Here is a 24,471-nt window from a genome sequence, read left to right as displayed (position 1 = left end):
GGGCTGGTTTTGTGTGACCTCTGCGTGAATGAGGGTGTGTGCATGTGTGTTTGTGGGTGTGCCAGTGTCCAGCTCTGTATCTGTCTATGTTCTGTTTGCACAGTTCCCTGATCAGGCCACTGGCTATAGAGAGAGAATAGGCAACCCACACCTCCACTCGGGGGGCAGCCAGGCCCACAGCTGAGATCAATAGCACGAGTGATCTGAAGTTCAGCCCCTTGTATACAGTTGAGTAGCACTTATGAAATTTTAATGTGTACACCTGAATCATGCAGGGATCCTGTTAATCTACAAATTCTGATTCGGGTCAGGGATGCGGCTTTTCTAATAAGCTACCAGGTGATACCAGGGCTGCTGATCCTGAGACTACACTTTGATAATAAAGCTGTGAAGGCTTGGGGGATGCCACCTAAAGCCTGTCTCTCAGAAATACAAAGACACAAGTTCAAGTTCTTCCCATCTTATGACGCACCCACATACTCTATGGTAATATATCCCTTAGAGCAATAGACCATGGGACACCAGAGGACCAACATTCAAACTGAGGAAATGCAGGACAAACAGGAGTGCTTAACTATGAGGGGCACAGGGGGAGGGTTACAGGGTAGGGAGGGGAGAAGCCTGGGTTAGAGTTGGACATGGCGAATGGGGAATGAAATTAAATGTACGCATTACATTGAATGTAAAACAAGCTCTTAAAATTAAATAAATAAAATAAAAAAGTCTTCCCATCTTAGAAGATAAAATACAAACCCTTCCTCACTTCCATCAAGCTCTATCTCCCTCCAGCTACTGCCTTCATATCTGGTCCTGGTCTCAGCCAGGCTTCTCAAAAGTGCTAGCTCTGTTCTCTCACCCCCACTCACTCCTTACCTACCTACCACCCCATCTCCACCATTCCACAGCAATGCTGACCTTGGGCCAAGAAAACAATAGGTGTCTCCAGTATTACCTAACTTGACCTGTGAAAGACATCTAGCTTCACACCATTCTCTTGCCTTGACCTTTGTATAGCCCAAGGAGGCATCTTAATCTTTTTGACCAATCCATCCTCCTCTTGTCAGCCTTTATGCATAGGTTCTGCTCCTCTGTCTTTCCCCACTTTTCTCTCTCCTCAGTCTCCCATGACAATGACTCCCAAATGCACATCTCCAACTCAGATTTTTCCCTGACCTTGAAATCATATGTCATCTCGCTACTTAGTATGTTTTCTTAGCAGTATCAAAGGCACATCCAAAACTCCACCCTCCCCCCTGCCATCTCCCCATCCATTTTGTAGCTTGAGCTGAATAGTGTAAACTTTAACACTCATCTTCCTAACCCACCATGCCAAATCCAGCCACCTTCCATCAGCCCTGGTGTTTTAACTTCTGATTATGTCTTGGTGGTTCAAGGGTACAATTCTCACCTTCCATGCAGGAGCCGTGGGTTCCATCTCACCCAATGCACTTCATATACAGCCACCCCCTGTCTATCAGTGGAGGCCTGGCTGTTCCTGTGATTCTAAACAGATTTCAGTGGAGCTTCTATACTAAAATGGCCGAGGAAGAAAGGCCTGACAGTCTGCTTCCAAAAATCAGTGCAGGACTGGGCAGCATTTCATTCATTGTGCACAGATGACCCCAGTGGCCTGCCTGGGCCCATTGCCGTAGTGCTCCCACTGCAGTCCTCTCGTGTGCAAATTTAGTCATGCCCCTATCTCTACTGTGCCACTTAAACACTTTCAAGTTTTGCTATGACCCTTCATATAAAACCACATCTAAAATAGGGTTGGTCCCAAGGGCCTGCCTGCAGTGTTGCCCCCAACCCACTCTTTCCTGCAGCCTTACTCAGGCCAGGCTCCCCTCTACCCCCGACCCCTTTCATGCCACTGTGCCCTTCCCCCTCCTCAGCCCTCAGCATTGTTTATAATCTTAAATTCACTCTCATGGTTATCTGGTTATGACTGGCCTCCCCAGCCAGACTGTGTCTCTCCAGGGGGGCTGAGCATTAGATGGCATGAAGGAGTTACTGTTAACTTCCTTAGACATGATAGTGCTATTGTGGTAATGTTTTGTTTTGTTTTTTTTAAAGCCTTCATCTGTTGGAGATCATATTGAAGACTTTATAGGTGAAACAACATGGTGTCTGGGATTTGCTTCTAAGGACTCCAGTCAGAAGTAAATAAATACAATAAATAAACATTCAGGGAGGGAACAAAGGAAGAAATAAATACCGTCTGTCGGTTCCTGTTCACAGCTACGGGGCCTGCAAGGATGCTGGCTGTCCCAGAGACGGGCCTGCAGGGGCTGTACATTGGTAAGACCCCCTGCTGCTCTGCCCTGACCCACCACCCCACTCTCCTGCTGGGCACTGAAACCCAACCCCCAGTGTGTCTCCACAAGCCTCTCCTGGCAGAGGTCAGAAGAATCATTCTGAGTGTATGAGTGCAGGGAGGTTGAGTGCACACGACTGTGTATGTGTGTGTGCACAGGGCAGGTCTGTGTTACCCAATGCATGTATATGAATATGTGTGTCCACAGTCTATGTACACAGTACTGGGTATGTGAATGTGTGTGTATATGCCTGCTCAAGGCAGGTCTGTGTTCACAAAACTCCCTGTGTGTGACAGGGTATGTGTACGTGTGTGCAAAGAGGATTTGTATGCACAGAACTATGTATTTCTGTGAGTATGTTTTGTGTAAGGTCTGTGTACACAGGACCTTGTGTAAGTATGTGTGTGTGTATGTATGTATTATCTGTTTGTTTCTTTGCCTGAGGATAGATCTCTGTGTACAAGGCCTTGTTTGAGAGTATATATATCTGCAGGGGGGTCTTTGGGCCCAGAATTGTGTGTGAGCCCATGCGCATCTGCCTATGCCTGGTCTGGGAGTAGGCTCTGGGTTCTCAGCAGGAGTGGGAGACAGGAGGGACACGCCTCAGGAAGTCCATTCACAAAGACCTGGTGGGCTGGGCCCTTCCTTCCTGCCTCCCTTCCCAGGCTTAAACCACAGCAACTTGGCCCCTCAAGCTGGAGCTAGTGGCTGCTGGCTGCCTGAAGAAGGGTCAACCTTGGAATGTGACCACCATGTTCCTACCCCCCTGGTACCTCAAGATAGACTCCACCCCTGTCTAGGAACTTTCCAGAATTCTCTTTATGCCCAGCCCCTCCTCATATATATTCCCAGGGCACTCCAAGATCAGGAAGGGTTGGGATCTCTCTAGGACCCCAAGACTGCTTGATCTATCCAAGGACCTTCATCTAGTCCCATCTCAGCCTCCCTGGCCAGCCTCTCAGGCCCCCTCCACAGATCTCTGCACAGCTCTAGAGCCCCTTCCATGGGCCATTACAAAGCTTAATGGGATGGGACGGGCCATCAGCCCACACCTGGGGGACATCTAGCCAGCCTCCTGCCCCTTGACCTGCGAGGCTTCCAAGCCAGGCCCAGGGCTGCCTTCCAGGAGCTGCTTAACATCCTCCCTACCAAAGGTATAAGAGGGTCTCAGTAGGGTAGGAGGCATTCCCCAACTCAGATCTGGGGTGGGGGAGGTGCTGCCCTCCCCTTCTTTGTCCTTCCCAAGCAGCCAGCTGGGCCTGTCTGTGGCCTTTGCAAGGAGAGAGGGAAGAGGGCAGCTCCCTCAAGTCCTGATTGGAACCATGTGGCCAGACTTTAGGGGGGAGGGAAGTAACCCCATCTCTGGCCCAGCAGTCCCACCCCCCACCCAGTTAGGTGCAGTTCTCCCACCTTTTCTGGCTTCTCCACCCTCCACCTATCCCCACCCCTAGGCACTCACCTGTCCCATCTCTCCTGCCTTTTGTCTTGGGACTCAGTCTCCCCATCACAGTGCTTCTCTGTCTTTCTCCCCCTACCCTGTGAGTCTGAGGGTGCTGGGGGAAAACAAGGAAGCCCCCAGGTGAAGCTTTCATCACCCTCCAGGGATAGATGCCTCTAACTGATAACAGGCCCCAAACCCATTTATGCAACCCACAGTCGACCAGGCACTCCCCTGACAAGGCCTTTAATTCCCAAAAAAACACTTTGCCCAGTAGGGTTGTCAGCACCTTTATGGGGCCAACACTCAAGCTGGGATCTAAGGTCCCAGCTGTCACATAGGCCCTCACCCCAACCCCATCCCCCATTATGTCCTTCCTACCTTCCCCTTTAGTCCCCTCCCCCAGCAAGGCACCCCTTGCCTTGGGCCAGCAGGATCTGATGGAGAACTTCCCAGTGCCAGGGCTGGAGCAGGGCCACCAGCCCCCTGCCCTGATGGTGCCAGGGTGACCTGCCCTCTCTTCTCTTTAGGCTCCAGTCCAGAGCGATCTCCAGTACCCAGCCCACCCGGCTCCCCAAGGACCCAGGAAAGCTGCGGCATTGCCCCCCTCACACCATCACAGTCTCCAGTAAGCCTTCACAGGGATTGGGTGGTGGGTGGCCCCAGGGGACGTAGAAGGGTGTTGCATCTCCATAGATCAAGACCTCATGCCTGGCAGGGGGGTGGGCACTATGTCTCCTGCTCACACACACTCCAACCATGGTCCCTCCAGCAGGAGTGGCCTTGGACAACCTTAGACTGTAAGCGTAACAATTCTACTGAGCAGGTGAGCCCCAGGTAACACCTAGGGACACCACTGGGGACCATGAGATGTTTCCAGGTCCTCAGAGCACTGGGCCTCTCAGAGTACCCCTGCCCCACCCCCATACACCATATCCCTACCTTAATTCCAACAGTTTGGAACCTTGTAGCTAGAAGATCTAAGACACAACCCCCACGCAAGCGCCCTGAGTCACCTCATCACCCTGATGATCCAACTTAGGGACCCTCTGTTCTCAGGGAGCCCAAGCCTGGCCTGGGAGAAGTCAAGGGCCACTCTGGGCATGGGCATGAGTCATCTCTCTGCCACAAAATTGTCCAGAGTCTGGTTTGTGTCACTGTGGCCACAAGAACAAGAGGGTGAGAGCTACATCGACCCATGAGCTATAAAGCTGCCCAAAGGCAAAATTGCTCCCAGCTGGGCCCAGACTGGTGGCAGGCTGGAAGATGGTGGGAGATGGAGGTGGCGTGAAGGCAGTCCAGGCAGGAGCTAGAGTGTATGCAGATACGTGGAGGCAGAAAAGCAAGAACTTGAGCCAAAAACACACATGGCTACCTGAGAGCTCTTGGGGTTTTATGAGCAGTTGGTATCTCTAGGGTTCAGCCTAGAGCTGGGAGGGGAGGGAGCCCAGGCAAGTGGGTAAGCAAGGGTAGGCCAGAACTGGATTGGGCCCAGTCAGTGGAGAGGAGGGGCACCCAAGGGCAGTCAGTCCAGCCCTGCTGGCTGCTTGCTTACTCTAGGTCCTGCCATTGCAGAAGCCCGAGGCCCGAGCCCCACAGCAGGCCCTCTTCTCTGTGGTGGTGGCCATTGACTTTGGCACCACATCCAGTGGCTATGCCTTCAGCTTTGCCAGTGACCCTGAGGCCATCCACATGATGAGGTGAGGGCAGCTGGGCTGGGAGATTTTTTTTTTTTTTGGTGGGGGTTGCTGGTCCCAGAAATACTGTCACTGAGAAGGCATGGGGGTGTCCTCAGAGCCGTTTGTATCCCAAGTCCAGGGATCCTTGATGCATTTGCATCAATTTGATGCTCCCTGTTCTCTGCAGGAAATGTTGAGCTTTGTTTCTAATTTCTTGAGAAAATGTTATTGAGATATAATAAATATACAGTAAAATACATAACTTTTGGGGGGCTTATACAAATATACACACATATATGTATATATATATTTAAAAAATAAAAGTGGTATACCATACAATTTGCTTTATCTTAAACTTTCCACACTATCTTGTAGATGTTTCATGTCAACAGAGCTAAGCTACCACTTTGTTTAACAGCTGTGTAGTTTGTCACTCGTCAGTTTGTCCTACTGTGGTGGCTTGTGTGTTGCTGTGAGGCTGGAGGCTATGGCACCGATATTTCAAATGCCAGTAGGGTCACCCATGGTAGACAGGTTTCAGTAGAGCTTCCAGACTAAGACAGACTTGGAAGAAGGAAGGGGCCATCCACTTCTCAAAGAATTGGCCAGTGAAAACCTCATGTGCATGTGAAAGCTGGACAATGAATAAGGAAGACTGAAGAAGAGTTGATGCTTTTGAGTTGTGGTATTGGTGAAGAATACTGAAACCTCCATGGACTGTCAGAAGAACTAAGCAAGTCTGTCCTGGAAGACAGGCAGATGGAATGCTCTCTGGAAGGGAGAATGGCAAGACTTCATCTCACCTACTTTGGTCATGTAAAAAAAGTGCTACAGGACTATCCTTCTTTGAAGACTTGTGCTAGGATTTCTACAGATAGATTCCTAGAGGTGAATCCTTCTATCAATATGTCAAATGACTTCTCAGACATAACCAAACACTTTGTAAGAATGGTTTTCTAGGTTTGAAGGCTTAGGTCCACAATGTTCACGTTCTACACCCTAGTGAGGTGAGTACTGTCTGGGGTCCTACAAATTTGTAAGCAGCCATCAAAGATACAACTATTGCGCTCTACTCATCCAGAGCAAAAGAAAAAGAAGGACACCAAAGTCTTGGAGAAGAAACTAATCTACAGGTCTAACAGCCCACACAAGCCATGACCTTATCAACCCTGAGACCAGAAGAACTAGATGGTGCCCAGCTATCGCTACTGACCATTCTGATCAGGGCCACACTAGATGGACCCTGACAGAATGTGAGAAAAATGTAGAACAGAACTCAAATTCTTTTTTTTTTTTTCATTCCCTCCCCTCCCCTCCCACCCCTGGTAACCAACAAAGAAAATGTCCTCCAATAGATAAACCTTTCCTTAACTTTTACAATAACGGACTAATACAATATTTGTCCTTTTGTGACTGACTTATTTCGCTCAGCATAATGTCCTCCAAAGAACTCAAATTCTTGAAAAGCCCAGACTTACTGGACTATTTGAGTCTGTAGGACTCCCTGAGACTATCACCATGAGATATTCTTTAAACCTTGAACCAAAACTATCCCTTAAAGTCACCTTTTAGTGAAATAACAGATTGGCACACAAAATAAAGGGAATAAAGGAAGATGGGGCAATCTACATCCATAGTGATACTGCCTCGGAAACCCACGGAGGGGTTGCTATGAGTCAGGTCCAACTCGACAGCATATGACAACAACAACAACAAGCCATGAGCACAGTGCTCCAGTAAAAAAAAAAAAAAAAAAAAAACCATCTATATGAGATCAAAATGTCAACAATCACAGTAAAATAAAGATGAGATAAGAGGGCAGGGAAGCTAGAGCACTGGAAAGACAACAACCAGAACCTAATTAGAAAGAATGCTGACACACTGTGTAAGGTTTTAACTATCGTCACTGAACAATTTGTATAGAAATTGTCAAATGAGACAATTTGCTATGTAAACTTTCACTGAGAATACAATAAAGTATTATCTTTTTTAAAAATTTCAAATGAAAAACAAGGAAATGAAGGTCCAGATGGTAAATTGAGTTGAGAAGTTGCACAATTTTGATGAAAGAGTTGTTTGAAAAATCCATTCTGATGTTGCTGGGCTTTGTTTGAAAACCACAGGGCCTTGAGGCCCTGACCCTCTGGTGGCATAGTGCATAAGGCATTTGACTGCTAACCGGAAGGCTGGCAGTTCAAACCCACCAGCTACTCCTCAGAAGGAAGATGGGGCAATCTACTTCTGTAGTGATACTGCCTCAGAAACCCAAGGAGGGGTCGCTATGAGCCAGATCCAACTTGATGGCAGTGAGTTTGGTTTTGGTTGGTTTAGTTGGGGCATTAGCCAGTAGGTAGAGCTATAGCAGAAGACCCCAAAGCCTCCAACCCAGACTGAGATGAGGGATATAGGAGAGTTCCCACAGGGCCTGAGAGACTGGATGGAAGGGTAGATGGAGAGATGGACAGAAAAGTCACTGCATGAAAGCTAAAAGGGACTTGAGCTGCCTGAACTTGGACTCCCCTTTCTTGTTCTTTACTACTCCACATCCACAGGGAACTGGGCACTTCCATCCCTCTAGGAGCTGCAGGGCATCCCAGCTGGCACACTCCTCAGCACAGACGGCTGAGCACGCCTGTGTACTCAGCTCTATGCTGGGCCCAAGGACATAGGAAGGAACACTACCTCTGTCCTGTGGTGTGACAGTCACAGGGGTAAATGGCCTCCTCCCAAGACCTCCCCTCCCACCCCCATCAGCCACCAAGCCCCATCATTTCTGTGTCTCCCTAATGTTTCTGGCATACCCGTCCATATCTTTCCAGCCACCACCCCTGCCTTCGCTCAGTCTCCCCCTCTCTCATCTACACAGTTACAGAAACTTACTTCCAGGTTTACCTTCTCCGTTCTCCCTTGCCTCCAGTCTTGCTACATGGGGCTAGTAATAATCTTTTGAAAGGCAAATCCAATCATGCCTCCTCACTTCCCTACTTAAAATACACCAAGATAGACTTTTTTTTGTCAATAAAATACTTATCAAATACCTTATATACTAGCCACTGTAACCAAGATAGACCTTTGACACGACATCCAATGTTGTTCATTATCTGACCTTAGCATCCTTGCGTTTTCTCCTGCTGCATGTTGAGCCAATTTATTATCCCTTTCACACATGCTGTTCCCTCTGCCTGTATTACCTGCTTTCATCAAAAGGCTGCTCAGTGAACCTGGACCTCCCTCAGGCTCAGCCAAGAGAAGTTGGGGCATCAGAGAAGGAAGAGGAAGGGGAGGGAAGGTTTGCCAGGCTAACAAACTGGACAGGGAGTTCTGGGTAGAGGTCCAGATGGCACTTGCAGACAGGGAGGTTCAGAATCTCATTTAGGTTTTTGGGGCCTGCTAGAGGGAGGGGTCGCTATGAGTCAGGTCCAACTCCACAGCACATAACAACAACAACAACAGAGGTGATGGGATTGGTCATGAAAGGCCTTGAAAGAGCTGGGCTGTGGAAGCGGCCAGGAGAAGGAAAAGCTGCTGCTAGGGTCTGGGAGAAGCGCGTCAAGAGGCTGGGCTAGGGAAGATGGACGACGGTTTGCTGCTGCTGTGGGTGCAGAGGCACGACGCCAAGTGATGGACTTCGTGGCATGGGGCAGAAGCTGAGTGAGACCTGTGCTCCATGGAAGGGGAAGATCCGCGGGCAGCATTGATAAAGATAGAAGTGAATGCCAGGCACCATGTTCCGACATTTGTTCTTCACAAGAACCCTAAGAGGTAGGTACCATTATTTCCACTTTACAGATGGGAAGACTGAGGTTCAGGGGGGCTAAGCGACCTGCCCAACATCACCCAGCCTCCCTCCTACCTCATGAAGGGAAGGCTGAGGCTAATCCTGACCTATACCTCCTCAGGAAATGGGAGGGCGGAGACCCAGGCGTAGCCCACCAAAAGACCCCAACCTGTCTGCTGCTGACCCCAGACGGCGCCTTTCACAGCTTTGGCTACACAGCTCGCGACTACTACCACGATCTGGACCCAGAGGAGGCTCGGGACTGGCTCTACTTCGAAAAGTTCAAGATGAAGATCCACAGCGCCACTGTGAGTTACATTCCAGTTATGGGAAGGACTCCAACCAGGCAGGCGGGGCTAGTGGAAGGTGGAGCAAAGGGAGGGGGGTTTGAGGAAGGCGTGGTTGGGAGGGGGCGGGGCTAACCAAAAGAGCCGAGCTCCGAGGTGAGAAGGGGCGAGGGCGGAGCTACGCTGGGCGGAGGTAAGAGTTGACAGCGTTGAAGGAGCGGCGGGCCTAGGGAGGGACTGGGGATGGAAACTGAGCCTTTGTGAAATTGGGACCTGAGTGGGAGTGGTGCTAAAGAGGAGGGGAAGCACTAGGAAATAGAGTGGTTTTAAGAGAAGGGTCTTCGGGAAATGGGAGCAGAGCTAAGGCCTTCCGAAGAGCCGCCCTGTGTCCCTGCCAGGATCTCTCCTTGAAGACCCAACTAGAGGCTGTAAATGGGAAGAAAATGCCCGCCCTGGAGGTTTTCGCCCATGCCCTGCGATTCTTCAAGGAGCACGCCCTTCAGGTGCACTGCGCCCCCACACCTGATGGCCTGGGGTGGGATACTCCCCAGGCCTTTCTACTCCCTTCCTTCCCGCGCCCCCTGCTGCCCTCATCCCACCCGGTCCATTGCACGGTAGCCACCACCAGAGACCATTTTCTCCAGTCCTTGCCTTCCTGTCTGTAGAGCCTTATTCAGGCCATTCAGGTGGTGGGCATTCTGAATCCTTCCTGAGGTTGGATTAGTTCCTTCAGCTCCCACAGAGGACTGGCTCCCGACCCCAGCCATTTGCCCCCTCACTCCTTCCTCTTGCCCCAGGAGCTAAGGGAGCAGTGCCCAGCAATGCCAGAGAAGGACACTGTGCGCTGGGTGTTGACGGTGCCCGCCATCTGGAAGCAGCCAGCCAAACAGTTCATGCGGGAGGCTGCCTACCTGGTGAGGATGTTCACATAGCGCATTGTCCAGGAGAGCCCCAGGGATGACCCATACCCCCATCCACTCTGCCATCCTTGGGATTGCAGAGTCACTGTGGAAAGATCAAACTTCTGCTGGGCATTTTGGGAGTTGCCACCAAAATTGGTGGACCTGCAGGAACAGAGGGCAGATTGGCACAGGCCACAGTACAGGCCAGCTTACCCAGTGTCTTAACTCAAGTTCCCTAGAAACAGAACCCAAGATGGGGATTCTGTGCATGTGGTCTGTTGAAGAAGGGCTCTCAGGAGATGGGGGGGGGGGAAGCAAGATAGGACAGAAGGAAGAGCTAAGTAGGGATGTGGTCTCAGCTGGAATCTAGCCTCAGCCTGATCCCAATAATGGGGAACCGAGATAGAGAATTGTACCACAGAGCAGGCCCTTGTAAGGCAAGGGGGCTGGCTTTTTGTAGTCCATATCACTCTGTCATTGGTTGCTAGAGGAGAAGGTGGGAAACTTCTCTGCTGTGAGCCAATAGCAACCAACACTCACAGTAGCTGGGCGGGGCACCAGGAACATCCATTTCACCAGTATTTTCAAGGAATCACCCCATCCCATCATAAGTTCTTAAGCAGGGGAGGTAGAACTATGGAATGATGAAGGGAGGTGATTCTGGCCAACATTTGCTGGTCTTCCAACCACAAGAGATGCTCAAAATCTAGAAAAGGGGGAAGAAGTCCAGGTTCTCCCCTCCTCAGGACAGAGGGAGGACATGGCCTCCCAAGACCCATAGCTTGGATCTGCCCCTGTGGCCTTGGAAGACAGGCCCTAAGACTTCCAAAAGGGAGTGCAGGCCTGCCTGTGGATGACCCCTGGAGGATACCAGGATCCCCAGAAACATCCCTCCACCACACACACACACACACACACACACACACACACACACACATACTGTTGGCCAGGCACTCTCAATGAACCAAGTCAGCAGATACCTATGCTTGTCACTAGAAGGAGTTAACCCTGAGCCCAGTTGGGATCAGGTTGAAAGCAAGATTGTCCCCAGCCAGAACAAACACCCCCCCCTTATCCCACACTGTCCATCCACCCTCCCTGCTTCCCCCCACACTGTTCCTGCTGCCAGCTCAGGAAGGGCTGGTTCTGAGCAGGAAGTCTCTATACCCACCCACACCCATCCCCCATCTGGTCAGAATCCGGGGAATCCCACAAAACCATAAAGTACTTCCCACAGGGATCCCCTGACCTGGTGCAGGAAATAACAGATTCCAAGTAGTTTTGTCCCTCAACCTGGCCCGTCTTGGTGCCTGGATTTCCACCGTTGAGAGTTTCCTTCCTTCTATGCCAGATTCCTAACTCAGTTCTCCTGGGAGTGGGAACCCTGTGACCACTGTCCAACACCAGCCTAGTGGAGGAAGAGGGTTTTGTGATCCAATGGGGCCTTCACATCTCTGACTGATGGTGGGACCATTACAGCCCCCCACTGACCAGCCTCGTACCAGTGCAGGGAACTGTGCTGCAACCCCTCCCTCCTTGCCCAACTCAGAGGGACAGAGTGAGGCACTCTAGCCTACACTTTTGTCTGGAGTCTCCCCTGGGGACTATCATATCATAGTGAGGCTTCCTAGGCCATAGCTTGGTCACAGGGTAGGTGTGAGGCAACCCCAAATGTGTGCAGCATGGAGGGGTCTGGGAGGCCTAGCTTGGGTGAAGTAGGGTAAGGAGAGTGTGGGAGCTAAAAGGCCCTGGTCTCCCACTTTGGGGTGCCATCTTAGGGGTGACAGCCCATGGCACTGTCCAGCCCTTCCCACTATCCATCCCTAGGCTGGCCTAGTGTCCCGAGAGAATGCGGAACAGTTACTCATTGCACTGGAGCCTGAGGCCGCCTCTGTCTACTGCCGAAAGCTGCGCCTGCATCAGCTTGTGGACCTGAGTGGTCGGGCCCCAGGCGGTGGTGGGCGCCTGGGGGAGCGCCGCTCCATTGACTCAAGCTTCCGCCAGGGTGAGCCATCCCCAGGGGCACTGCCCAGGGCTAGGCCGGGAGGAGGTCCCTTTGGAGGTCAGAGGATCACTGAGGCTGGAAGCACAGCCAGGTCCAGAATAAAGGGATGTGAGCCCCACCCTGGGAGAACCCATTCTGAGGGGGTAGAAACATCCCTGAGGGAGTCCAGTCTGAATGGGGGAGATGCAGCCCTGCCCAGGGACACTCAGTCTGAGGGAGAGACACATCCCTGGAGGAGCCCAGTCTTGTGGGGAAGACACAGCCCTGACCTGGGGAAGCCCAGTCTGAGGGCCGAGATTTCACCTTGTTTTAGGGAAGCATGACCTCAGGGGTAGGACCAGCCCTGAGGGTATGGAGGAGACTGAGCTTGCCCTGGGGGAGCCTGTGATCAGTGTTAGCCACCCTCCTAGATACCATCACCTATGACAAGGAACTCTCCTGGGACCTTCTAGGGCCTGCACCTCCCCACCCCCAACTAAGCTAGTCCAAACCCTCCTAACCCTGATTTTGCCCTGACCTGAGCCTCAGCGTTAGGGATGGCTGTGTATCTTCCTTTCCTCCCCCGGCCCCAGCTGGTGGTAACAGTGCTCGCTGTTACCCCAGTGGGTTTCTCTGTACCCTCTGGGTTCAGCACTGCCGTCTCTCAGTCAGTAGGGGGACAGGGGTTGCAGAAGCACAGGCTGCTCCAGGTACGCGGCCCTGGAGAGTGGATGAGGATTGAACAAGGTGGCTGGGGTGTCTCATCTCTCTCTACCGCTGCCTCCCGACCCCCAGCCCGGGAACAACTGCGAAGGTCGCGCCACAGCCGCACGTTCCTGGTGGAGTCGGGTGTCGGAGAGCTGTGGGCAGAGATGCAAGCAGGTGGGTGGCGAGGGGGATGGAAGGGTAGTTCCTGGCTCTTGTGGGGCAACTCAGCACTTCCGGATTGGGGAGGAAGGGCACATTCGCTTAGCCAGCCCCAGTCCCTGGAAACCCCTCCCCTTCCTCCTCGCTCTGCTGTACCTAACCTAGCATCCTTGCACAGTCACCTGCACCCCGCCGCACCCACACCCACACATCTAACTCCACTCTGCTCCGGCGGAGTTGCGAAGGCCCTGGAGCTGTTATTCCCCCACAACCTGCGTTCCTTTGCCGGCGACCTGAGGTGCAAGCAGCTGAAATTCCTTCCACAACCCCTCCTCCGCAGGCAGGGCGTGGGGACCTAGGGCAGGGGTGGAGACTGGGCGAGGCTTAAGGCGGTGCAGGGCTGAGGGGGCGAGGCAGGCCCTGGGCGGTGAGTATCCACGAGTATGTCCCGCCCTTGCCGCTGCAGGGGACCGCTATATGGTGGCAGACTGCGGGGGAGGCACTGTGGACTTGACAGTGCATCAGCTGGAGCAGCCTCATGGCACCCTCAAGGAGCTCTACAAGGCGTCAGGTGAGTAGCCAGTCAGCTTCCTTGGTACCCAGCGCGGCCCCACCCCGGCCCCATCGACGCCCCCTGGCGGCTAGGTCGGCACTGACACACACCTCCCGCCCCCTGCGCCACATCAGGCGGCCCCTATGGTGCGGTGGGCGTGGACCTGGCTTTTGAGCAGTTGCTGGGGCGCATCTTTGGCGAGGACTTCATCACCACTTTCAAAAGGCAACGGCCAGCAGCCTGGGTGGATCTAACCATCGCCTTCGAGGCCCGCAAACGCACTGCGGGTCCGCACCGCGCCGGTGCGCTCAACATCTCCCTGCCCTTCTCCTTTATCGACTTCTATCGCAAGCAGCGAGGCCACAACGTGGAGACGGCCCTGCGCCGGAGCAGGTGGGCCTGGGAACGGTAGGCTCGGGCAGGGTTTGCTAATGGACAACGCCCCCGCAAAGGAGGGTTGTAGACCCCAGAGGGCGGTAGTGTCCGCTTGATCTGTGCCCCTCGCCCACCCCCACACACATCTTGCCTGCCCCGGTGGCAGATGGGAGGGACGTGAGCCCCCAGCGGATCAGGCTCCACCCCAGGATTCTGCAGTCCCATCTGGGGCAGAGAAAGGGCCGGCTCACACACACCTCCGTCTCCACACACAAGGTGCACTCAGTGTCCAGGACCATCTGCCTGGAAGGAGCAATTGGGAACCCAGACGAGCTTAGACAGGCAGCTGGGCCCTGGTCAGTGAGCCTATGTCCCCCTGACTGCCTACAGCGTGAACTTCGTGAAGTGGTCCTCACAAGGGATGCTCCGGATGTCCTGCGAGGCCATGAACGAGCTCTTCCAGCCCACAGTCAGTGGAATCATCCAGCACATCGGTGAGTGTCCAAGGGTTTTCTTGAGTCTCCTATACACCCCCATGTACACTCCCTGAAGTGGGAGTAATTCCCATCAGGGTCTGGAAGTCTCCACACATACGTACACTGGGATAAGACGCAAAATCATCTGGAACACGTGGAGTACACACTGCCTGCTGTGACTAAGAGCTAGGAGGAATGTGGGGTTTGCCAGGTTAAAGAACCTTCCGCGCCTCAGTTTCCCTCCATATAAAATGGAGCGGTCATATTGGGTTCCCCAAAATGTTATCACAAGGATTGAACTGAACTATCTAGAGAGTGAACACCGTGTGTAGCATGGTGTTAAGGATGCGCTTGGTACTTTGAAATGTATATCCTTCTGCACATCCTCCACGTTGTGGTGGGAGACAAATGCGGGTGTGTGTGGGAAAGGCAGAGCCTGTAAGGACTGGTAGTGGCCTCCAATGAAGCGCTCATTGTTTCCTCTTCGTTTTGTCCACTAGAACCAGGGTGTTGTATTATAATTAAAATTACTAGTTTCTACTTGCCAGGAGGCTACATTCCCACCCACCCACAAGCTGGATGGCAGCGGGGCAAAAGGGCGCAAGTGGCTGTTTAGTGGTGGCCTCCGCGTTCTCTCACGTCTTCCCTCTTCTTCCCCGACCTCCAACCCCCTCGTCCCACAGAGGCGCTTCTGGCGCAGCCCGAGGTGCAAGGCGTGAAGCTGCTGTTCCTGGTGGGTGGCTTTGCCGAGTCGGCCGTGTTACAGCACGCGGTGCAGGCGGCGCTGGGCGCCCGCGGCCTGCGCGTCGTCGTCCCGCACGACGTGGGACTCACCATCCTCAAGGGCGCCGTTCTCTTCGGGCAGGCGCCGGGCGTAGTGCGAGTGCGCCGCTCGCCGCTCACCTACGGCGTGGGCGTGCTCAACCGCTTTGTGGCCGGGCGCCACCCGCCCGAGAAGCTGCTGGTTCGCGACGGCCGCCGCTGGTGCACCGACGTTTTCGAGCGCTTCGTGGCCGCGGAGCAGTCGGTGGCCCTGGGCGAGGAGGTGCGGCGCAGCTACTGCCCGGCGCGCCCGGGCCAGCGGCGCGTGCTCATCAACCTGTACTGCTGCGCCGCCGAGGACGCGCGCTTCATCACTGACCCGGGAGTGCGCAAGTGCGGCGCGCTCAGCCTCGAGCTGGAGCCCGCCGACTGCGGCCCCGACCCTGCCAGCGCGCTCGCCGGCCGCCGCGAGATCCGCGCCGCCATGCAGTTTGGTGACACGGAGATTAAGGTCACCGCCGTAGATGTCAGCACCAATCGCTCCGTGCGAGCCGCCATCGACTTTCTTTCCAACTGAGGGTGCGCAAGGCCCGGCGTGGCGCACCGTGCTCAGACCCGCCGGACACCCTCTTTTGGTCCCGGAGTCTAAGGAGGGGGCTGGGGCAGCCCAATCTGCTTCTTCTTGTGGCCACCCCTGCCCCTGCTCCCTGCCCAGGGAGAGATGAGGCCATAGGAGGGTGGGTGGGGACACATCCAGAGACACTGCTTTGGGGTTGGGCGCTGGGCGGCCGATTGGAAGGCTCTAAGACAGAAGCCCGGCCTAGAGCTGGGGCAGGTAAAGGAGACTTAGAGGTTTGCAAGACAGCGCTCCGAATCCAACAGAAATGTGTAACCTGCCAGGATGTGTGATGCCAAAAGAAGAAAGGACCAGAATACTGAATACTGAGCTCTGACCTGAACTGACGGTGGGGGTGGGACGGGGAGGCCTAGCAACGCAGGCTGCAGGGAGAGCAGCAGGAGGAAGGGGGTTCTTCACCTGAAGGGCCAGAGTTCACTCCTGGCTGGCGTCAGCCCATGCAGGAAGCCCCGCACAGCAACCCTGTGTGTGGTGGGAAGTGACTGAAAGCAGACACTAGAAGGACTAGGGTAGTAGGACCTTCCTAGGGGTGATACTGACCCAAATATGACTGTTAATCATAGACAAGTAGCTGGCTAAGTGGGGCAGGGATACATTATTAGAGTGGACAGTTATGGGGGGACGTGGGAGTATGTTGGGGGAGGCCTTTCCTTCAGGACAAATGACCCATATGGTAAGGCTTCAAGGGCCAACCTGTGACTGTCCCACTTACACCTTCCCTCAAAGATGGAAGGGCAGTTCAGGTGGGAGTAGGGGAGACATAAGGGGCACTGGGGGGGGGGGCTGGTCCCAGCTCTTCCATCAACTCAGTGTGGTTTTAGGATATCCCACCCACCCACGTACCTCAGTTTCCCCAAGTGTGAAATGTCCGGTACCTCCCTCCAACTGTGACATGCAACAGCCCCATCTGCCTGAGGACCCTAATGTGACAATAAAGCATTCATGCTCAAGGTAAAGCCCCACTCTGCTGACACATGGCTAGGGAAGCCAGCAGTGCAGTAGTAGAGGGGCCTGGGTTCTGCAGAGAAGGGAGAAAGCTTTCCGCTGTACCCAGGACTAGGAACTGACATTTCCCTGTCCCAGCTGGGACCTCTCAAACCTGGTGGTTCAACATTAAGCTCAGCTGCTATCGAAAGGTAGGTGTTCCAAACCACTCAGTGGCTCCACAGGAGAAAGACCCGATGATCTGCCCCCATAAAGATTATAGCCTAGAAAACCCTATGGGGCAGTTCTGCTCTGTCACATGGGGTCAGTAGGAGTCTAAACAGACCCAACAGCACCTAACAAGCACCGGTCTGGGGTAGAAGGCCCTTTCCCATCCAGGTCCTGTAACTGTCTTGGCAACTATTGCCAGACCAGACATGACATCACCTGTGCACACCTCCTTTGGAGACAAGTGATGTAATACTTATGCAGTGCCCTAATCTCAGAGAATGAGTTTGCCCCATTCTGTTCCTTGGCCCACCTGTGAAGGGTTGGGCATTCTCAGGGTCCTGGAAAACAAAAGTCCTGCTGGCTTCTGGTATCCACCTTAAGTTTTATTTCTTTGGGGTTTTATCCCAACCAATCATTTAAAAACCAAGTAACACAGACCTGTAGGGTAGGGGTTGAGGACTGCACCTCCCTCCCACTCACCGTGGGTAGCAGTGGGGAAGAGGGAGGGGTGGGAGAGGCGGCTAAGCGAGACAGCGGCAGCAGTACTAGGTGCAGTGGCATCCCACAGCCAGCTCCCTCCTTTCCCCAGCCCTGCCTGAAGCCCCTATGGCTTGGGGTGGGGATGGAGACAACCCACCCCTAGCCCTCTCCCTCCCCTCCTCAGATAGCCTCCTTGGGGGCTCAATCCATTTCTTCCAGCAGGAGACTGAGGCACAAAGAGAGGAGGAAGTAGGAGAGGTGGCCACAGGAGAGGCCTGGCGGTGGCACAAACAAAGGCGGAGGTGAGAAGTGTAGGCAAGCCCCCAGCTTGAAGGCCCCTGAACACTCTGCCCCACGCCCACCCTAGGGAGGGGCGAGGAAGCCACACCATCACACAGCACGTAGGGGAGACGAGGTGGGATTTAAGGCTGAGGGGCCCCGTGGCAGGCGGGGGCGCAGGCCTCAGTCGAAGCCGTGCCAGTCGCTGTGCTCTGAGTCGTATTCCAGCTCGGCGCCCACGCACTTGACACCATCCAGCAGCATGGGTGTGCCATGGTGCCGATCTACAAGGCCCAGGAGGGGAGGCAGGTCACTGTGCTGTACCCCTGTAGCCCATGTAGCCATGGCGGTGGGGGAAACACACCAAGGAAGTTCAGAACCCCAGGCTTGGGCAAGGATCCCTTTTTTGAATAGAGGGAGGAGGGTGGAAGCCCCTCTCATAAAGCTTGCCTCTTCCTCCTGTAACCAGACCCACCCCCACCACCCTGTGGTCTGCCAGGTACCCATTCTCACCCATGACTCGCGCCTGCACCATCACACGCACGTAGGCGCCAGTGCCGCCCTCGCAGGCTAGCAGCATCTCCTCCTTAAGGACGCCCTCCTTGTGTGCTGAGTACTCACACTTGATGCTATAACCTGCCCAGGGGTGGGGGTGGGCAATCAGCACCTCCCATGGCCTTCTGCCACCAGCACTTACTGGCCCCCACCACCACTACCAAGACATGCTCAAACCTCCTCAAACATAGTAAAGATGGCCCCTTGGGAGCCCCAGAGGACACCCTGGGGAACTTCTCATCCATCAGTGGGGTCCATCTGCCACCCAAGTATGGCTCCAAGGGTGAAGCAGACCAAACTCAGAGAACCCAATGCTTCCTCCCTCTGCAAAAAAGGAAGTGGGGGTGACAGGGAAGAAGGCCGGGCTCCTGAGCAGCCCTTGATTGAATCAGGAGGCAGAGACAGAGGCCTAAGGAGTCTTGCTCAATCTACTGAAGGACAAGGGCAAAGTCATGAGGAAGGGGCAGGGGCCATGAAATAGAAGCTGGGGCTGCACCAGGTGGCACACTGCCAAGCTGACACCGTGGCCTCTGCCAGACTGCAGGAATTCAAGGAGTGGGGATGCAGGGACCAAGGTCCACAGGGTAGGAGGAAGCAGCCCCAAGCCCAAGGACAGGGCTGGCGCAGGTGTAGGAGGCAGCTGCCCCAAATGCCCAAGCTTCCAGAAGGTGTTTCTTCAGGGGCAAGGCAGCAGGGTGAGCTGGAGGCCAATGCCAGCTCCTCAGCACAGGATGGACAGAGGCAGGCCTACAGTGTGAGCCTTTTGACTTCTGTCCAAGGAGTGACGCAGGCCTGGGCATGGGACCTGCCAGGATGCCACACTGAGAGGGCATAAAGATGTCCAATGCTGAGCGACTCATCCACCCTAGATGGGGGAGAGTGCCCCGCGTTCTCACTCCCACTCCCCCCCCAGCCCTGCTAGAGAAGGGCAGCACTCTAGCACCTCAGGGAGGGGTCGCACCTTCTGGGATGGGCATGACGCTGAGGAGCTTGAGGTGCAGGCTGGGGACAGGTGCCTCACGGACATCCTTGCTCAGCCTGCGCACCGGAGGCAGGGTAAAGGTAATCTCATACCTGTGCAGGATCTTCAGGAAGCCAACCTGCAGCAGGAGGGTTGGAGGAGGGAGGTACTTTCACTTGCTGCCTCCCCCAGGGCCCACCCACCTATGATCCTCGTGGGCCCAAGCACCTGCTTCCCTGGAGATCCCAAGGGAGCTACTCCCTCCATCACCCCAGCCCTACAGCTCCAGAACCCCCTTCCCCTGAGGGCGTCATCCCCACAGCTCAGCCTGTACACTCCTCGGCATCCACTTCTCACAGGCTCACAGTTCCTCAGTGGCCCATCTTACAGATGACAAACCAGAAGCCAGGAGACAACTGGCTAGAGGCCACTCAGCATGACAGGGTAGAGTTCTCCTTTGACCTATTGGCCACTCATGCTTGTCATGGCATACAGCAAGGCACCAGCCACTGCCAAAAGTCCCATGACACAAGTCATTCACCTGCCCCCACACACAAACCAGTGCCTGCCAGAGCCCATAGCCCTGAGTCAGGGACACTGGTTCTCCAGTCACTCAGGGAGAAATCAGACAACACAGACAGCATGGGATGAGGGACGAGATGTAATTAGAAAAATATTAGACCAGCTGTTACCAGTCCAGAGCTACTCCATGGGCCTGGTGCCAGCCATCAACTCAGACTCCTGCCTGTCCTGCTGGCACCTGAACATGGATGCTTGCCCACTCACTCAAAGGCTCACTGTGCCCAAAGGCCTCTACTCATGGCCCAAGCCACTTCTGTTGTTCATATACAGTGCTTGGCAACTGATGCCCTCTGGGACAGATGCCATCCTTAGAAACTCCAGTCATATGAAGGTTATAAGCCAGTAGTGGCTGTTGAGTGGGGAGGTTGACCAGAGAGCTAGTCCACGAGGCATGGGGTCCACACACACCTGTCCTGCTCACAGCTCAGGGGCTGGATTCAGTCCCCGTGGGTCCCATAGACGCCAGTGGAAGGCACACCTCTCAAAAGGGCTTCCTGTTTGTACCTGCCAACAGTGTTCACCCTATAACCCAGCTACGCCACTTGCAGAATTTTCCAAGGAAAATACTCAGACGTGCAAACAAATATTCATCACTGCCCTATTTATAACAGAGAAAAATAGAAACAATCGTAACACCCAGGAGTAGGGAACCAGCTAAATCAATGATGATACATATAACAGAATACCAGGCAGTTGTAAAATCTCATGGAAAAGTATTCACTGATGCAGATGGGAAATGGTTCACAACAGAAACAAGCCAAACATGGCGTACACACCACGAGGCTATTCGGTGCAGTGAATTACTTGGTATGCCTTTTCTAGACATAGTCTTTGTAACTCCCACTGGATTCTTGGGTGGGACCATGCAAATAAGGTGTGCAGAACTCTGATATTGCTTAGTTTTGCCACTCTGCCAGGGTTAAAATGAGCCTTCCTAGGGACAGAGAAGGGGCTCTCATTGTCATCGAGAGAAAAGCTGGAGGTAAAGTAAGTGCGTCCTTGGACCCAAGATCCCTGCACTGGACTTCCTTGGCAGAAACGCCTGTCAGAGAGACCCCCCTTCAGAGAGAGACAGCAGTCAGAGAGACCCCCCCTTCAGAGAGAGACAGCAGTCAGAGAGACCCCCTTTCAGAGAGAGACAGCAGTCAGAGAGAGAGCTGCAGTGGAACCAAGAGGCACGAGACAGAGCAGGGGCTTACCTGGCCCACAGAGCAAGAAAGCCAAGTGCTCTTGGGCAGAAACTTGCTGACGGAGTGGGGTGCACCTCAGTGTACCTACCAGCAGAGCTAAAAGAACTTTGTTACATTTGTCCAAGTAGGGCAGAGGCCAGGCCGAGGCGCCAAGGGCCAGAGAGGCGTGTCTGAGGGCACAGCAGAGGGCAGAATATCCTGATCAAAGAACTGTACCCTGAGTGCATTCCTGAACCTGAATTGTAGCCTGTTACTTCCCTAATGAACCCCATAATAATAAGTGTTGTCTGTATCAAACCCAGCAGAGAAGTAGTGAGTGCCATGGGAGGGACGGCTGGTGTCAGAATTGGTAAAAGGCTAGAGGCTGGTGGTATGTCTGGCCTCATAGGAATAAGCCTTGGCTGCTGATGGTGATTCTGTCTTCTTCTCGTGAAGTTAGAGGAGGTCAGAGGATACCGCCTCCATGCCCTTTTTGCAAGCTGGTTTTTGGTTTTTTAAAGCATGTACAGTTCTGTATATTCATTGAAAGAAAGCTGGAATGACATACATCAAAATATTAGCTGCAGTTATTTCTAGATAGCATGACTGTGGGTACTTTTTAAATTTCTTTATATTTTTCTGTGTGTTCTAAATTTTCTCTAATAGACATAAATGGATTTTGCAATCAGGGGGAAAGCTATTTTTAAAAGTTTTGGTTCATTTCATATATTCCCTTGGGGACGTGTCAGCTGTAGGAAAAAGAACAAGGATTTCAGATTTGGACAGAAATGGGTACAAATCTGAGCTCCTTTCCAAGCAGGGCAGCAAACCTCTCCTACCTCAGGGCCATCTTGATGGACAGATTCTCCCCACCCCTGGACTCTGCTCAACTCTGGGCCTGTGGCTTACTGACCCAGAGGGTTCCCTCTCCATTTAAACCCCAACAGTCCCCTCCAGAGACTCACTCCTGCCCCTTCCAAGCGGATGTGGGATCCAACAGTGTCCCAGAAGTTGGAGGAGCCACACTGGAATGTGTGAGGGTGAGTCATGTGTGGCCTTTAGGACAAGTGATTGCTTGCTCCACCAAGCAGAAAACTTAGGGGTGATAAACACTAATACAAAGAGCCCACATCAGCCAACCTGAACCCAGGCCTGTGGCACCATGGCCTAGATACTCGCCTTCCATTGCTGTTGCCCAGATGATGTTGATGACAACAGCTCTGCTCCCCTCGATGTGAGTACCATGCTAAACGCTCTCATCTCTTTGAAACCTCACCACCACCCACCTTGCAGACAGGGAAGCCAAGGCCCAGGAAGAGGCAAATGTGTACCTATGAACCCAGCCTAGAGGAAATGGGACAGACCAGGCCCAGGGGACCTGGCCCAGGCAGATCTTGGAGGAGGTGGCGGGAGTAAGGCTGATGATGGGGGAGGTATACATACCTTGACAAGAAAACTGCTGTCGCTCTCCTGGCTGACCATGACCACCGAATCGTGCAGCTTCTCATCAAAGTGGACATGGCTGTGGGAACCTTCTGCATCATGGCCTGCCGCAAAGCGGATACTTCGGACTCTGGGCTTGTTGCCTAGGAGCATGGAAGAGGGCTCCAGGAGTTGCTGCCTTCAGCTGTCCCCCAGAAACTACTCCCTTTCACCACCAGCCCCCAACTGCCCTTGATAGCACCCAGCACCCACTGGCTGCCTAGTCCTGTCAGGACTAGGCCACCTCCCTACTGGGCCCTGGGAATCATGAGATTTGGAGGCCTTCCACCCAACCCCTACCTACCTAGTCCTCCCACAAAAACTGCCCACCCTGAGAGTAGGTGGGAGGAAGAGGTTCAAGGATTGGTTTATATGACCTCTCACTTAGAGAGGACAAAGCTGAAGCCAGAAAGGGACCATCCTCTAGACTCCAACCAAATCCCAGGCATGTGGGGACTCCATCCCAGGTCTCTGGATTCCTAACCCAGTGCTCTTTTTCTCAAAGTGCCAAGCTTCCCAGCACTGGGACTTTCTCTCCGAGGTGCATAAGGCCCCTGCTTGCCTCTCCTAATGACCCCAGTCTCAGGGACAAGGGCAGAGGCAGGACCAGGCTCTAAGGGATCTGCTTGGGGATGAGAGAAACAAAGAGTTTTCACACACTCATCCACCTAGGAGAGACGACAGCTGTCACTAAACTGCATCACTGATCACTAGCAAGTAAGAAGGAAAGACCCAGACCTCTCCCCTAGGGAAGACCCCTCCCAGAGATACCCTTCTGCTCAACTCCCCCTCAAAGCCCTTGGCAGCCCCTGATCTAAGTCAGCTTCTCCAAGGCCAGGAAGGGTGGAGGAGAGATGGGCTGAGGGCCTAGGCTATGGTGGGCTGGGCCAGGGTGGCCCCCTTAGCCCTAGGCTTCCCAAGAGCACTGCCCAGAGTCCTTTTAGTGGGAGGGCCCAGGCCAACTTTGGCCTGGGTTCTTGGATCCAAGGGGCCAGCCTGGCAGTTTCACAATCAATCTGCTGAGCCCCACAGACCTAAAGCTCAAATCTTACCAGGTCTCCCCTGCATAAACCTCTCCACTAGCCTTCTGGACTCTTGAATGAAATCCATACTGACTTCCACAGCCTGCTGTGGCCTGGCCCACCTCGCCAGCCTCAGCACTCACCACGGGCTCTTCATGTCCCTCATCCCCCTGGTGGGACAGACGGGCTTGGAACATTGGGACAAGCGGACAAAGACCAGTGTACAAATGAGCCAGCAGGGGTCCCCAGGGTTCCCTGCCAGCCAGGGCTTGGGTCAGCCCCAGGTGGAACCTGGCACAAACATTGGCACATTCACACTCACATTCAGACACACACACAGCCGACACAGTCCCCACATGAAACAACGTCCCCTCCCACCAAGCCTGCTGGAAGTCCTCATGTAAACTCCTGCCAGGACAGGAGGACACTCACCCTTGTTGGCTGCAGCCATGGACGCCCTCCCTGCCACAGGACGAGACACACAGTTCCTGCCAGTCACCACTGCTCAAACTCAGCAGCCTCCCATGCTCCAGGGACACGAGAAGGAGCCTGAAGGAAAAGGGGGATCAGGGGTCAGGGTTCAGGGTTTGGGAGAACAGAGGACCTTCCTTTAGACCAAATCCTTGCTGCTCTCAGGAGCCCATACCCTCCCCCCTCCTCTCCTCCAACCTGATCCCAGAATTCACCAAAAGCCTTCACCCCTGTTTGACAGCTTGTTGACTAGAGCCTGCCA

At 53.7% G+C, this 24,471-nt stretch overlaps 2 protein-coding genes across 2 annotated transcripts; one reads left to right on the top strand and one right to left on the bottom strand.

The window, feature by feature from the left end:
- The first annotated feature begins 2,255 nt into the window (after positions 1-2,255).
- On the top strand, positions 2,256-15,993 carry HSPA12B (heat shock protein family A (Hsp70) member 12B). Its single transcript, XM_007959991.2, has 12 exons — positions 2,256-2,298; positions 4,284-4,381; positions 5,329-5,453; positions 9,332-9,518; positions 9,896-10,000; positions 10,295-10,411; positions 12,227-12,404; positions 13,179-13,265; positions 13,717-13,821; positions 13,938-14,196; positions 14,569-14,672; positions 15,338-15,993. Exons 1-12 carry the CDS (start codon positions 2,256-2,258, stop codon positions 15,991-15,993), a joined length of 2,064 nt encoding a protein of 687 aa, XP_007958182.1.
- Positions 15,994-18,150: 2,157 nt separating this feature from the next.
- Positions 18,151-24,189, bottom strand: CUNH20orf27 (chromosome unknown C20orf27 homolog). The gene is made up of 5 exons (XM_007959990.1): positions 24,171-24,189; positions 22,678-22,820; positions 19,484-19,622; positions 18,481-18,603; positions 18,151-18,251 (listed from the first exon to the last, which is right to left on the bottom strand). Exons 1-5 carry the CDS (start codon positions 24,187-24,189, stop codon positions 18,151-18,153), a joined length of 525 nt encoding a protein of 174 aa, XP_007958181.1.
- Positions 24,190-24,471: the final 282 nt, after the last annotated feature.

This window comes from Orycteropus afer, unplaced genomic scaffold, assembly GCF_000298275.1.
Source record: "Orycteropus afer afer isolate SDZICR_OR568_19922 unplaced genomic scaffold, OryAfe1.0 scaffold00020, whole genome shotgun sequence".
In the NCBI taxonomy this organism is placed as follows: Eukaryota; Metazoa; Chordata; class Mammalia; order Tubulidentata; family Orycteropodidae; genus Orycteropus; species Orycteropus afer.
This window is presented reverse-complemented; position numbering and strand designations above follow the sequence as displayed.

Bases quoted from the DNA above. Each gene is read 5' to 3' on its own strand.
- HSPA12B (XM_007959991.2), top strand. From the start codon at position 2,256: ATGCTGGCTGTCCCAGAGACGGGCCTGCAGGGGCTGTACATTG. The intron at 9,519-9,895 runs GTGAGTTACATT...TGTCCCTGCCAG, and splicing joins TGAAGATCCACAGCGCCACT to GATCTCTCCTTGAAGACCCA. The intron at 10,412-12,226 runs GTGAGGATGTTC...ATCCATCCCTAG, and splicing joins TGCGGGAGGCTGCCTACCTG to GCTGGCCTAGTGTCCCGAGA.
- CUNH20orf27 (XM_007959990.1), bottom strand. The intron at 19,623-22,677 runs GTATGTATACCT...CTCCTGCTGCAG, and splicing joins ACAGCAGTTTTCTTGTCAAG to GTTGGCTTCCTGAAGATCCT. The intron at 18,252-18,480 runs GTGAGAATGGGT...TGGGCCTTGTAG, and splicing joins GGTGCAGGCGCGAGTCATGG to ATCGGCACCATGGCACACCC.